The following is a 12281-nucleotide window of genomic DNA, read 5'->3' on the forward strand; positions in this document are numbered from 1 at the left end:
CCCTGAGCTGTTCCCCAGGTGAGGAGGGGGATCCTGCCCGGCCCCTGAAGGGCAGCACAGCTCCTTTCCCTGAGCTGTGTGGGGCCAATCCCACTGTGATAATAAACTTAATAAACCTCTTTAAATTTTCAGAGTGAGCAGCTGTTTCTCCCAGCACCCCTCAGCCTCCACCTGTTCACCCCATGGTGCCCCAGGCAAGGAGGGGGATCCTGCCCACCCTGTCCAGGCTCTGAAGGACAGCACAGCTCCTTCCCCTGAGCTGTGTGGGGCCAATCCCCCTGGGACAATAAACTTAATAAACCTCTTTAAATTTCCAAAGTGAGCAGTTGTTTCTCTCAGCACCCCTCAGCCCTGAGCTGTTCACCCCATGGTGCCCCAGGTGACGAGGGGGATCCTGCCTGCCCTGTCCAGCCCCTGAAGGGCAGCACAGCTCCTTCCTCTGAGTTGTGTGGGGCAAATCTGACTGTGATAATAAACTTAATAAACCTTTTTAAATTTTCAGAGTGAGCAGTTGTTTCTCTCAGCACCCCTCAGCCCCAAGCTGTTCCCGAGGTGAGGAGGGGGATCCTGCCAGCCCTGTCCAGGCTCTGAAGGGCAGCACAGCTCCTTCCCCTGAGCTGTGTGGGGCAAATCCCACTGGGACAATAAACTTAATAAACCTTTTTAAATTTTCAAAGTGAGCAGTTATTTCTTTCAGCACCCCTCAGCCCCAAGCTGTTCCCGAGGTGAGGAGGGGGATCCTGCCCAGGCTCTGAAGGGCAGCACAGCTCCTTTCTCTGAGCTGTGTGGGGCCAATCCCACTGGGACAATAAACTTTAATAAACCTCTTTAAATTTCCAAAGTGAGCAGTTATTTCTCACAGCACTCCTGAGCCTCCACCTGTTCACCCCATGGTGCCCCAGGTGAGGAGGGGGATCCTGCCTGTCCTGTCCAGCCCCTGAAGGGCAGCCCAGCTCCTTCCCCTGAGCTGTGTGGGGCAAATCCCACTGGGACAATAAACTTAATAAACATCTTTAAATTTTCAGAGTGAGCAGTTGTTTCTCTCAGCACTCCTGAGCCTCCACCTGCTCACCTGGTGCCCCAGGCAAGGAGGGGGATCGTGCCCGGCCCCTGAAGGGCAGCCCAGCTCCTTCCCCCGGGCTGTGTGGGGCAAACCCGGCTGGGAACGGGCTGACAAACAGGGAACAGAGTGACCTCAGCCCCGGCTGGGCCGGCTCCGACCTCCGGGTGCCTCTTTCATCACCACCAGGAGCTCCCAGGAGCTTCACTGGAAAACAGGATGTGCGTGCTGGAGGCGTGGGAGCTCCTGGGGTGCCAGGCTCAGCCGGGCTGGGGGGCACAGGGATCCTATGGAAGGGTTTGACAGCTAGTTTGCAAAGTTGAGTTAATAAAGGAAATAATAATTGATGATTTTTGAGTGTATTTACAGCAAAGAAGAAAATAAAGTTGTTAGCATAGAAGCAGATTAGAAAAGAAGTTGATAGAAGAAATAATTGATGATTTTTGAGTGTATTGATAGCAAAGAAGAAAATAAAGTTGTTAACATATAAACAAATTAGAAAAGAAGAAAATAAAGTTGTTAGCATATGAACAAATTTGAAAAGAAGTTGAGTTAATAGAAGAAATAATAATTGATGATTTTTGAGTGTATTGATAGCAAAGAAGAAAATAAAGTTGTTAGCATAGAAGCAGATTAGAAAAGAAGTTGAGTTAATAGGAGAAATAATTATTTTTGAGTGTATTTACAGCAGAGAAGAAAATAAAGTTGTTAGCATATGAACAAATTTGAAAAGAAGTTGAGTTAATAGAAGAAATAATAATTGATGATTTTTGAGTGTATTGATAGCAAAGAAGAAAATAAAGTTGTTAGCATAGAAGCAGATTAGAAAAGAGGTTGAGTTAATAGAAGAAATAATAATTATTTTTGAGTGTATTTACAGCAAAGAAGAAAATAAAGTTGTTAACATATGAACAAATTAGAAAAGAAGTTGAGTTAATAGAAGAAATAATAATTGATGATTTTTGAGTGTATTTACAGCAAAGAAGAAAATAAAGTTGTTAGCATAGAAGCAGATTAGAAAAGAAGGTGAGTTAATAGAAGAAATAATTATTTTTGAGTGTATTTACAGCAAAGAAGAAAATAAAGTTGTTAACATATGAACAAATTAGAAAAGAAGTTGAGTTAATAGAAGAAATAATAATTGATGATTTTTGAGTGTATTTACAGCAAAGAAGAAAATAAAGTTGTTAACATATAAACAAATTAGAAAAGAAGTTGACTTAATAGAAGAAATAATAATTGATGATTTTTGAGTGTATTGATAGCAAAGAAGAAAATAAAGTTGTTAGCATAGAAGCAGATTAGAAAAGAGGTTGAGTTAATAGAAGAAATAATAATTATTTTTGAGTGTATTTACAGCAAAGAAGAAAATAAAGTTGTTAACATATGAACAAATTAGAAAAGAAGTTGAGTTAATAGAAGAAATAATAATTGATGATTTTTGAGTGTATTTACAGCAAAGAAGAAAATAAAGTTGTTAGCATAGAAGCAGATTAGAAAAGATACATGAAAATTTTTGTAAGCTGAATTACGTGTGTAAGTAAATGTGTATATCTGTTTTATTAAATTTTTGTAACATTTTTATAAATTACATTAACGCTAATCACTTTGCACTAATAAATATAATAAGTTATTATGGTGTACTTAATAACTTAAGATTATGCTAGAATATAAAAATAATATAATTTGTTAAGAATATATAAGCTAAAAACCACATAAAATAAAAAACTTTTTTTCTTCTTAAAACCTAATCCCATGTGTGTATGTCACATCCAACCCAAGAATAACAGGATTGTCCCACTGGGTGATGGGGCAGCAGCCCCAGGGGAGGTTCTAGATGTGCAGCAGGGTGTGAAGCACCCCAAAAACACAGCACAGCCCCTGCCTGAGCCCTGTAAATGTGGGATACAAACCCTCTGGGCGATATTTGCCTTGGGATATTGAGCATGCCTGTGAAACAGCACATTTTTATCATTTTTTCTTCTTCTGACACAGGGATTTTTTTCCCCTTCCTGCACAAGCCTGTGCCCGCCTTTGCCAGGGGAGGAGGGTTTATGTGGGGATCTGAGTTTATGTGGAGCTTCCTGCAGGGCTTCCTGGGACAGGCAGTACCCAGGGGTTAAAGCTTCATCACAGCCTGTTTATGTGCTGACAAGGAAATGTGGTGACAGAGAATCCCAAACAACTTCAAAGCGAGATCTGTGGAGCTGATATGGGAAGTATTCTGAAAATCCAGGGGAGTCTGTCACTGCTGTGGGGACACAGCTGGGGCAGAGCCATTCCCAGAGCCCAGCCTGGCCCTGTGCCCACCCCAGCCAGCGCAGAGCTCCCTCCCTGGGGAGGGAATTTGGGTGAAGTCGTTCTCCTTTCTCCTTGGCATCTCCTCAGGCAGAGGAAGAGCATCCCATGGGCCTCATCCCTGTCCTGTGCTGTCCCCAGGTGTCCCCCCTTGGGATGGGCAGGTGCAACCCCCTGAGGGTGGCACTTTGGTGCCATCACCTGCTGCACTGGGCAGGTTATGGAGCCTGTGCTGTGATGGGTATCAGCAGCTGGGGGCTGTGCACAAATCACCAACAGGACAGGACTGCTGGGAACGTGCCTTGAGCTGTTTGATTTTCCAGCATCAGCCTCATTCCATGGTTATGACAATGGGAAGATGCCACCAGCTCACATCCCAGGCAGCAGACCAAGAACTCAATGTCACAACTCACTTTATAAGGGTTTTGACCAATCCCACAAAGCAAAAGCACATTGACAGTATTTATATCTGAATAGTATATATTCTATATTGACAGTGGTTCTATCCAACCACTATAAGCACAGGTACCTTTGGTTAAACAATGCTTGCTTATTTCAAATACAATCCCTGCTTGTGAGCCTTCAAACACAATGCACAGAGCTCCATTATTAAGCTTAGAACTTCCTAATATCTCGCTAGATAAACTTTTCTGTAGCTTAGGGAGTTATTCTAGACAAGCGTTAATACACAGACCATTGTTCTATTTGTCCTTGCTTTTCTACTTTTTAAATAATTTTTCTGCTGCCCAATCTCATGGCTGCTGCTCAGCTCTAATCACAGTTCTGCTGTGTCTGAGGCCTTTTGCAGCTTTCCCAAACCCTCTGATTTTGTGGATTCCCACAATGGGAGGCTGAGGAAGATGAGGCAGAGGAGAGAGGGGGACTCTGGTGGTGTCCCCACAGTTGGTGTGGCCAGGAGCAGGGGCAGCACAGCGACTCCAGCATGTGATGGGTTTATCTCATGTCCTGTACCAGCCAGAGTGCAGCCACATGCCAGGGAGGGAGCGAGTTCTCAGCTATAAAAAGCTTTTGTTTTATCCATAGCTGCTACTTGAGCTCTCACCCCTCACTCTCTGTGACCAAGCAGAGCTTGTGTGTGCCCTCAGATGTGTCTGGGATCAGCTCAGGCATCTGTTTCCTCTCTCCAAACACATCCATGGGCACCAGGAACTCCATGTGCTGCCCAAGGAGATGCCTGCTCCCTGCTCTCTGCATCCCAGCTCTCCCCAGGCAGGGATCTCCCCTAACTGATTCCAATTCTCTGTGTGTAAAATGTATTTTTAAATACCCATTGTTCATCCTGCAGCAACAGCCAAAGGAGCTGCTCTGACCCATGGCATCAACATATTTTCCCAGAGTTTTCTAAACAACCCTTGACCCCTTGGCTTCCTGTGGCCTTTTGCCAGGCTGGCTCTGCTTCCCCCAGGTAGAGCCAGGCCAGAGGTCCTGGCAGGGATGGGAAAGAGAAGAAGATGCTTCTCCTGGTGTCTCCATTCCTTGAATCAAAGCTCTGGAGCAGCAGAGATGGGGGTGAGGGCTGGGTGAGCTCTGTGCTTCAGCTTTTCCAGCTGGAAAAGTGGGACAAAGATCCAGAACCACGGCGCTGAGGAAAGCCTGGGACTGTCCCTTCCCCTCCCTAGGGAGCAGGGCAGGGCACTGAGCCCTCCTGCCAGGGGCTGGCCCTGCTCTGAGGTGCAGAGAGAAGCAGCAGAACGAGGGGTTGGATGTCTGGCTGTCTGTCCTGGGCTGGGAAAGGGAAGAGGATGCTTCTTCCCCTGGTGTCTCCATTCCTTGGATCAAAGGAATGCTTTGTCCCAGGGATGCTTTGTCCCAGCACCTCTGTGCTCCAGCTTTTCCAGCTGGAAAAGTGGGCTGGGAAAGGGAAGAGGATGCTTCTTCTCCTGGTGTCTCCATTCCTTGGATCAAAGCTCTGGAGCAGCAGGGATGTGGGTGAGGGCTGGGTGAGACCCAGCCCCTCTGTGCTTCAGCTTTTCCAGCTGCAAAACTGGGACAAAGATCCAGAGCCAAAGCCTGAGAATGTCCCTTCCCCTCCCCAGCCCCACCCTGGAGCGGGGCAGGACATTGATCCCTCCTGCTCTGAGAAGCAGCAGAGCGAGGGGCTGGATGCCTGTCCGTCTGTCCTGCCGTGGGCAGCGTGTCTGTCCGCGCCTGGGAACGCAGGGGGAGCTGTGGCCAGAAACGCCACAGGGGCTGTCTGCAGGAAAGCAGGCTGGGAAATCAGGCTGGAAAATCCCTGGGGATGAGTCTGGCAGCTCCTCGGGGGTCTGGGGGCCAGCACAGAGCTCAGCTCAGTTCAGCTGGGGCTGCCAGGGAAGGGGAGGCAGGGATGGAAAAGGAGGTGAGGATGAGTGTAGGGAAGGGTGGGAAGCCAGCAGCCCCTGGTCACTGCAGAGGGGTGGCACAGCTGGGCATCCTGCCCCTTTGGTGGCTCCCCAGAGCCCTCATCACCCAGGGACATTCACAAAAGGGACATTCAAAGCAGGACAGGTGCTCCTGCTTTGCTCTCAGACCCAAAAATGTGAGTGTGACCTGGAGCTGGCTGTGCAGGCACGACACACGACAGCATCCCTGCCCCTGCGTGTGTGCCAGGGGCACAAACTGCCCCTGTGTGTGTGCCAGGGGCACTCTGGGGACAGCACAAACTGCCCTTCTGCCCCTGTGTGTGTGCCAGGGGTGTTTGGGGACAGCACAAACTGCCCCCCTGCCCCTGTGTGTGTGCCAGGGGTGTTTGGGGACAGCACAAACTGCCCCCCTGCCCCTGTGTGTGTGCCAGGGGCACTCTGGGGACACCACAAACTGCCCCTGTGTGTGTGCCAGGGGTGTTTGGGGACAGCACAAACTGCATCCCTGCCCCTGTGTGTGTGCCAGGGGCACTCTGGGGACAGCACAAACTGCCCCCCTTCCCCTGTGTGTGTGCCAGGGCCACAAACTGCCCTGGGAACAGCAATTCCCAGCTCTCTCCCAGGCAGCAGCAAACAGCCAGGCTGGGAGCTGAGTGAGATTGGATCAAGCCCTTGGCTGAGGGCTCTGGAAATCCAAAAGAGCCTTGTAAAGATGAAGCTTGTAAAAGCAGGACTCTGCTTTCGTAGCTCATGAATGGGAAGAAATGCCAGCCAGATCATTTTTACACATATTTTTTCTGTCTTTGTCAACATTCCCCCATTTGGCTGAAACTTCAAACTGCCCCATTTGGAGACCGTCTGTCTTAGAAGTTGCAGTATTTGTATAAATAACTGATAGGGAAAGATGATCCACTCTGGAGCCTGCCCAGGGGCCCTGGGAACTGGGATGGGGCTGTGGAGCCTCCTTTGAGCTTTGGTGGTTCCCCAGTGCCAAGTGAGTGGGACAGGAAGTGTGGATGGAGGGTGAATTTGGGTGAGGGTCTCCAAACACCAGCACCCACCCAAATTCAGGAAGGGGAGCCAGGAAGGTCTCTTCCATCCACTGGGAAGGAGGCTCAGGCAATAACTGTGGAAGTGAAGTGGTGACTGTGGCCCTGGGTGTCACCCGGGTGGAAGCTGGCTGTCACCTTGGCAACCCTGGGCTGATGTCGGGGTTGTCACTGTCCCCACCAGGGGCAGTCTGTCCTGCCCGGGGAGAGTCTGAGCACGGAGAGGGCAGCACAGAGGGCTGAGGGCTCAGGGAGGGGATGGTGTGCACGGCAGGGTGCAGAACAGGGACAGACGGGTGGGATTGGGGACTCAGAGAGGGGCTGGAGGGCACAGGGAGGGGATGGAGGGCACAGGGAGGGAATGGAGGGCACAGGGAGGGGATGGAGGGCACAGGGAGCGGCTGGAGAGCACAGAGAGGGGCTGGAGGGCACAGGGAGGGGATGGAGGGCACACGGAGGGGATGGAGAGCACAGGGAGGGGATGGAGGGCACAGGGAGGGGATGGAGGGCACAGGGACGGGATGGAGGGCACAGGGATGGGCTGGAGGGCACAGGGAGGGAATGGAGAGCACGGAGAAGAGCGGGAAAGCACGGCCAGGGGCTGAGGCGTCCGGCGGGGATGCCGGGGGGAGCGGGGCGGGCCGGGGCAGCGCGTCCGGGGGGAGGAGGTGCCGCTCGCTGTCCGCTCCCCTTCCCTCGCCCTCCGGAGCAGCCCGGGGCCGCCCCGCTCCTTTCAAGGCTCCTCCTCCGGCGCGGAGGGGACCCGGCCCCGCCGGTCCGGCCCGAGGGCTGCGCCGGGAGCGCGGCGGGGAGCGCACGGCGGGGCCGGTGCCCGCAGCCCAGCCCGGCCGAGATGAGCCCCCTCCCCGCGGGCAACGGCAGCGCCTGGGGGGGCTCCGGGAACTGCAGCGGGGCTCCGCTGGGCCGGCAGTGGGTGCTGGGCACCGCCATCAGCCTCACCGTGCTGGTCACCGTGGCCGGTAACCTGCTGGTGATCGTGGCCATCGCCAAAACGCCGCGGCTGCAGACCATGACCAACGTCTTCATCACCTCGCTGGCGTGCGCCGACCTCATCATGGGCTTGCTGGTGGTGCCGCCGGGGGCCACCATGCTGCTGAGCGGCCACTGGCCCTACGGCACGACGGTGTGCGAGCTGTGGACCTCGCTGGACGTGCTGTGTGTGACCGCCAGCATCGAGACGCTGTGCGCCATCGCCGTGGATCGCTACCTGGCCATCACCTCCCCGCTGCAGTACGAGGCGCTGGTGACCAAGGGCCGCGCCCGGGCCGTGGTGTGCCTGGTGTGGGCCATCTCCGCCTTCATCTCCTTCCTCCCCATCATGAACCACTGGTGGAGGGACGGGGCGGACGAGCGGGCGGCGCGCTGCTACGAGGACCCGCGCTGCTGCGACTTTGTCACCAACGTCACCTACGCCATCGTGTCCTCCACCATCTCCTTCTACGTGCCCCTGCTCGTCATGATCTTCGTCTACGTGCGAGTTTTTGCCGTGGCCTCGCGGCACGTCCGGCTCATCGGCAAGGACAAGGTGAGGTTCGTGCAGGAGCCGCCCAGCCCCACGGGCAGGAGCAGCCGGCGCAGGAGGCCCTCCCGCCTGCTGGCCATCAAGGAGCACAAGGCTCTCAAAACCCTGGGCATCATCATGGGCGTCTTCACGCTCTGCTGGCTGCCCTTCTTCGTGGCCAACATCATCAAGGTCTTCTGCCGGTCGCTGGTGCCGGACCAGCTCTTTCTCTTCCTCAACTGGCTGGGCTACATCAACTCGGCCTTCAACCCCATCATCTACTGCCGCAGCCCCGACTTCAGGAGCGCCTTCCGCAAGCTGCTGTGCTGCCCTCGCCGCGCCGACCGCCGGCTCCACGCCGTCTCACAGGACCTGCAGCGCTGTCCCTGTGCTTTCAGCCCTCGGGGGGGACCCGCAGGGGACAGCAAGGCGGCTCTCGGGGGCCCCGGGGAGGATGGCGAGGCTCGGGGCGGCGGCAGCAGAACGGAGGAGGCTCCTCTGCCCCACCGGCAGCGCCCCCCGGGCGAGTCCCGGCTGCAGGGCGCGCAGAGCTCGCTGTGTTCCCAGCTGCATGAGTAGGTACCTGCAGGCATTTGCTCGGGAGGGGCTCGGGGATCCGGTCCAGCCCTTTGGGGTCGGTGCTGGGGGAGCAGGCAGACCCCGGGGTACACGGGAGAGGCTCTGGAATGTGGGACTGGGCACTACTGCCCTGCTCCCTGATGTTCCCCTAAAACTCCGACCCCTCCACTGGGCTGCAAAATTGGGGTCCCAACCAGTCCCACTCCAGCCCGCCAGGACCTGATCTGCTGGGTAAAGGAAGACGGGTGGTGAACAGGGAAGCAAACCAGCTGAGCAGCAAAGTGCCCCCAAGCCTGGCATTTCCCCCTTCTCCCGATCCCACTTTGGGCTGCTAAAGAAGGAAAACGCGGGGACCCCCTCCGCAGCGAGGCGCTCCGGCTGCCGGCGCCACTCTGGGCTCTGCAGGTTGTTTTGCCCTCCAGCGGTGTAAATCTGGGAAGGGAATTAATTTCAACCAGCTCCGTTCCATGACGGGAAATGCACTCCCGGAGCCGGCAGCACGCACAGAGCAGGGGGCAGGGGCTGGCAGGGGCTGGCAGGGGCTGGCAGGGGCTGCTGGGGGCTGGCTGGGGTTGGCAGGGGTGGCAGGGGACATCCATGCTGTGGTTCTGCCCTGCCGGGACCCCGACACAGATTTCCACCTCCAATTGCAAGGTGGGGTTTTTCCACGCTGAATTTTTTTATTAGTATGACAAAATTGGAGTTCTTCTGGTTACTGAGGATTTTAACCGTGTTTCTCTCCTGATGCCCGAGGGCAGGAGAGGTTTCCTGCTAGAATTGTGCAGGTAGAGGTGCCGGAGGTGTTCCCTGGGTAGGATTCACCCATGCTGGGGACACGGGGCGCTGGCAGGAGCTTCTGGGGGCTGGCAGGGGCTGCTGGGGGGGTGGCTGGGCTTGGCAGGGGTGGCAGGGGACATCCATGCTGTGGTTCTGCCCTGCCGGGACCCCGACACAGATTTCCACCTCCAATTGCAAGGTGGGGTTTTTCCACGCAGAGTTTTTTTATTAGTATGACAAAATTGGAGTTCTTCTGGTTACTGAGGATTTTAACCGTGTTTCTCTCCTGATGCCCGAGGGCAGGAGAGGTTTCCTGCTAGAATTGTGCAGGTAGAGGTGCCGGAGGTGTTCTCTGGGCAGGATTCACCCATGCTGGGGACACGGGGCGCTGGCAGGAGCTTCTGGGGGCTGGCAGGGGCTGGCAGGGGCTATTGGGAGCTGGCAGAGGCTGGCAGGGGCTGCTGGGGGGATGGCTGGGCTTGGCAGGGGTGGCAGGGGACACCCATGCTGTGGTTCTGCCCTCCCGGCACCCCGACACAGATTTCCACCTTCAGTTGCAAGGTTGGGTTTTTCCACGCTGAGTTTTTTTATTAGTAGGACAAAATTGGAGTTCTTCTGGTTACTGAGGATTTCAACCGTGTTTCTCTCCGTGTTTTCTGCTAGAAATGTGCAGGCAGAGGTGCCGGAGTTGTTCTCTGGGCAGGATTCACCCATGCTGGGGACACGGGGCGCTGCGTGGTGGGAGGGTCTGGGCTCTCACCCCTGCGCTCCCCCATTTCAGGTTTGCTGGCGGAGAGACTCCCGCGGGTCCGTCCGAGTGACTGGGAGCAGCCAAGAACCGGGAGGAGAGCGCTTCCCCCGGCCGGGTCATCATCGTCATCATCATCATCATCATCGCTCCGGCCTCTCCTCTGCCCGCCTTGGCCGCCGCCCTCCCCGGGGACCACAGCCAGCCCCAGGCTGCTGCCCGGCTCCGGGCATGTGAGTCCGGATCAGCCCGGCCAGAGCCGCTTTAACCCTCCCGGTGCTGGTGCCTGGCTCGCTGGAGCTGCACGGCGCTCCCGGATCCCTTCTGTGCCCGCCGGGGTGGTGGCTGCGGGTCCCTGTCCGGTGCTGGGTGGCACTGTGTCACCTCCCACCCTCTCCTTGCAGGGCCGGGGGTGCAGAAGCAGCGCCAGGGGTGACGGTGCTGGCAGGACCCGGAGAGGAGGAGGAGGAGGAGGAGGAGGATCTCCCTTGGGAATGCTGGTGGCTTTGGGACAGCACCAGCTCCTTCGTGCCGTCGGTTCTGGAGACCTGGAGCTGGGGAAAAGCTCTGGAGCTGCTCAGCAAGGGGCAGCACAGCCTCAGGGATGTGTGGACAGGGGACAAACTCCCATCTGGGGTGTTCCTGGCACGGCTGGCAGCGGGATGTGGAGACTGCCAGCTCTGCTTTCTTGAAGGACAAAGGACCCTGTTGTCCCAGGCTTGGCCAGTTTCGGACAGTCTGCTGAGAAGGAGAGAGGAGCCTCCTGCGGGCTCAAGCCCTTCCCAGGATTTCCATCCCTGCCCCAGCTGCTGCATTCCAGGGCTGAGTGCAATCCCTTCAGCAAAGGAAAAGCTCAGGGGAACGAGGGCAGCTCCGAGCACGGAGCACTTCCAAACGCAGGGAGCTGGGATCGTGTCGGGTCTCTCGGCAGTTTCCCCCTCTCGTTATGGACAGATGTCCCTGGGGGACGGGAGTGCATTCTCATCTCACAGAGTGCAGACGTGCCCTGCCCACGCTGCGCTGCCCCGCAGCACCTCTGGGCACGAGCTGCTGTCAGCATCTTCAGTGACTGCACAGTTCTTGTCCCGGTTTGTGTCCCCTGCGGTGTGAAATAAACCTCTGGATCTCTGCGGTGCCTCCACATCTGTCCCGAGCAGCAGCGAATGCTGCTCCGTGTGCTGCTCCCTGCTCCATGTGCTGCTCCATGTGCGGCTCCATGTGTTGTTCCCATGTGCTGTTCCCTGCTCCATGTGCAGTTCCCGGAGGTTCAGGAGGTCCATCCCCGTCCCGGGGCCGTGGCTGGCAGGGAAGAGCCGGGCTGGGCGTGCCGTGGTGCTGCCCCGAGCCGTGCCCTTGCTCCCGCAGCCCGAGGGCAGGCGGAGCTGCCCGGTGCCCCCTCCTGGTGCCAGGGAAGTCCAGGTCTGCGCAGGAACCCGACCTGGGATGCTGCAGGGTGTCCCTGCAGGGACCTGTACACACCTGTACTCACTCACCTGTACTCAGCCATGCATAGACAACTGTACACATACACCTGTACACATACACCTGTACACATACATCTGTACACACTCACACATACACACCTGTACACACCTGTACTCACTCACCTGTACTCAGCCATGCATAGACAACTGTACACATACACCTGTACACATACACCTGTACACACTCACTTGTACACACACATACATACACACCTGTACACACCTGCATACACACACCTATACTCAGCTGTACACACCCATGCATAGACACCTGTACCCACCCACCTGTACTCACCTGTACATACCTATGCATAGACACCTGTACACATTCACCTGTACATACTCACCTGTACTCAGCTGTACACACCCATGCATAGACACCTGTACTCACACACCTGTAC

The 12281-nt window shown here is 55.3% G+C and overlaps 1 protein-coding gene across 1 annotated transcript; it reads left to right on the forward strand.

Annotated features, from left to right (window-relative positions):
• The first annotated feature begins 7623 nt into the window (after positions 1-7623).
• On the forward strand, positions 7624-10469 carry ADRB3 (adrenoceptor beta 3). The gene is made up of 2 exons (XM_071454794.1): positions 7624-8867; positions 10430-10469. Exons 1-2 carry the CDS (start codon positions 7624-7626, stop codon positions 10467-10469), a joined length of 1284 nt encoding a protein of 427 aa, XP_071310895.1.
• The last annotated feature ends 1812 nt before the right edge of the window (positions 10470-12281 follow it).

The sequence above is a fragment of the Agelaius tricolor genome, unplaced genomic scaffold, assembly GCF_023055355.1.
Source record: "Agelaius tricolor isolate 1412-34295 unplaced genomic scaffold, bAgeTri1.0.p SCAF_41, whole genome shotgun sequence".
In the NCBI taxonomy this organism is placed as follows: domain Eukaryota; kingdom Metazoa; phylum Chordata; class Aves; order Passeriformes; family Icteridae; genus Agelaius; species Agelaius tricolor.

Bases quoted from the DNA above. Each gene is read 5' to 3' on its own strand.
- ADRB3 (XM_071454794.1), top strand. From the start codon at position 7,624: ATGAGCCCCCTCCCCGCGGGCAACGGCAGCGCCTGGGGGGGCTCCGGG. The intron at 8,868-10,429 runs GTAGGTACCTGC...CCCCCATTTCAG, and splicing joins CTGTGTTCCCAGCTGCATGA to GTTTGCTGGCGGAGAGACTC.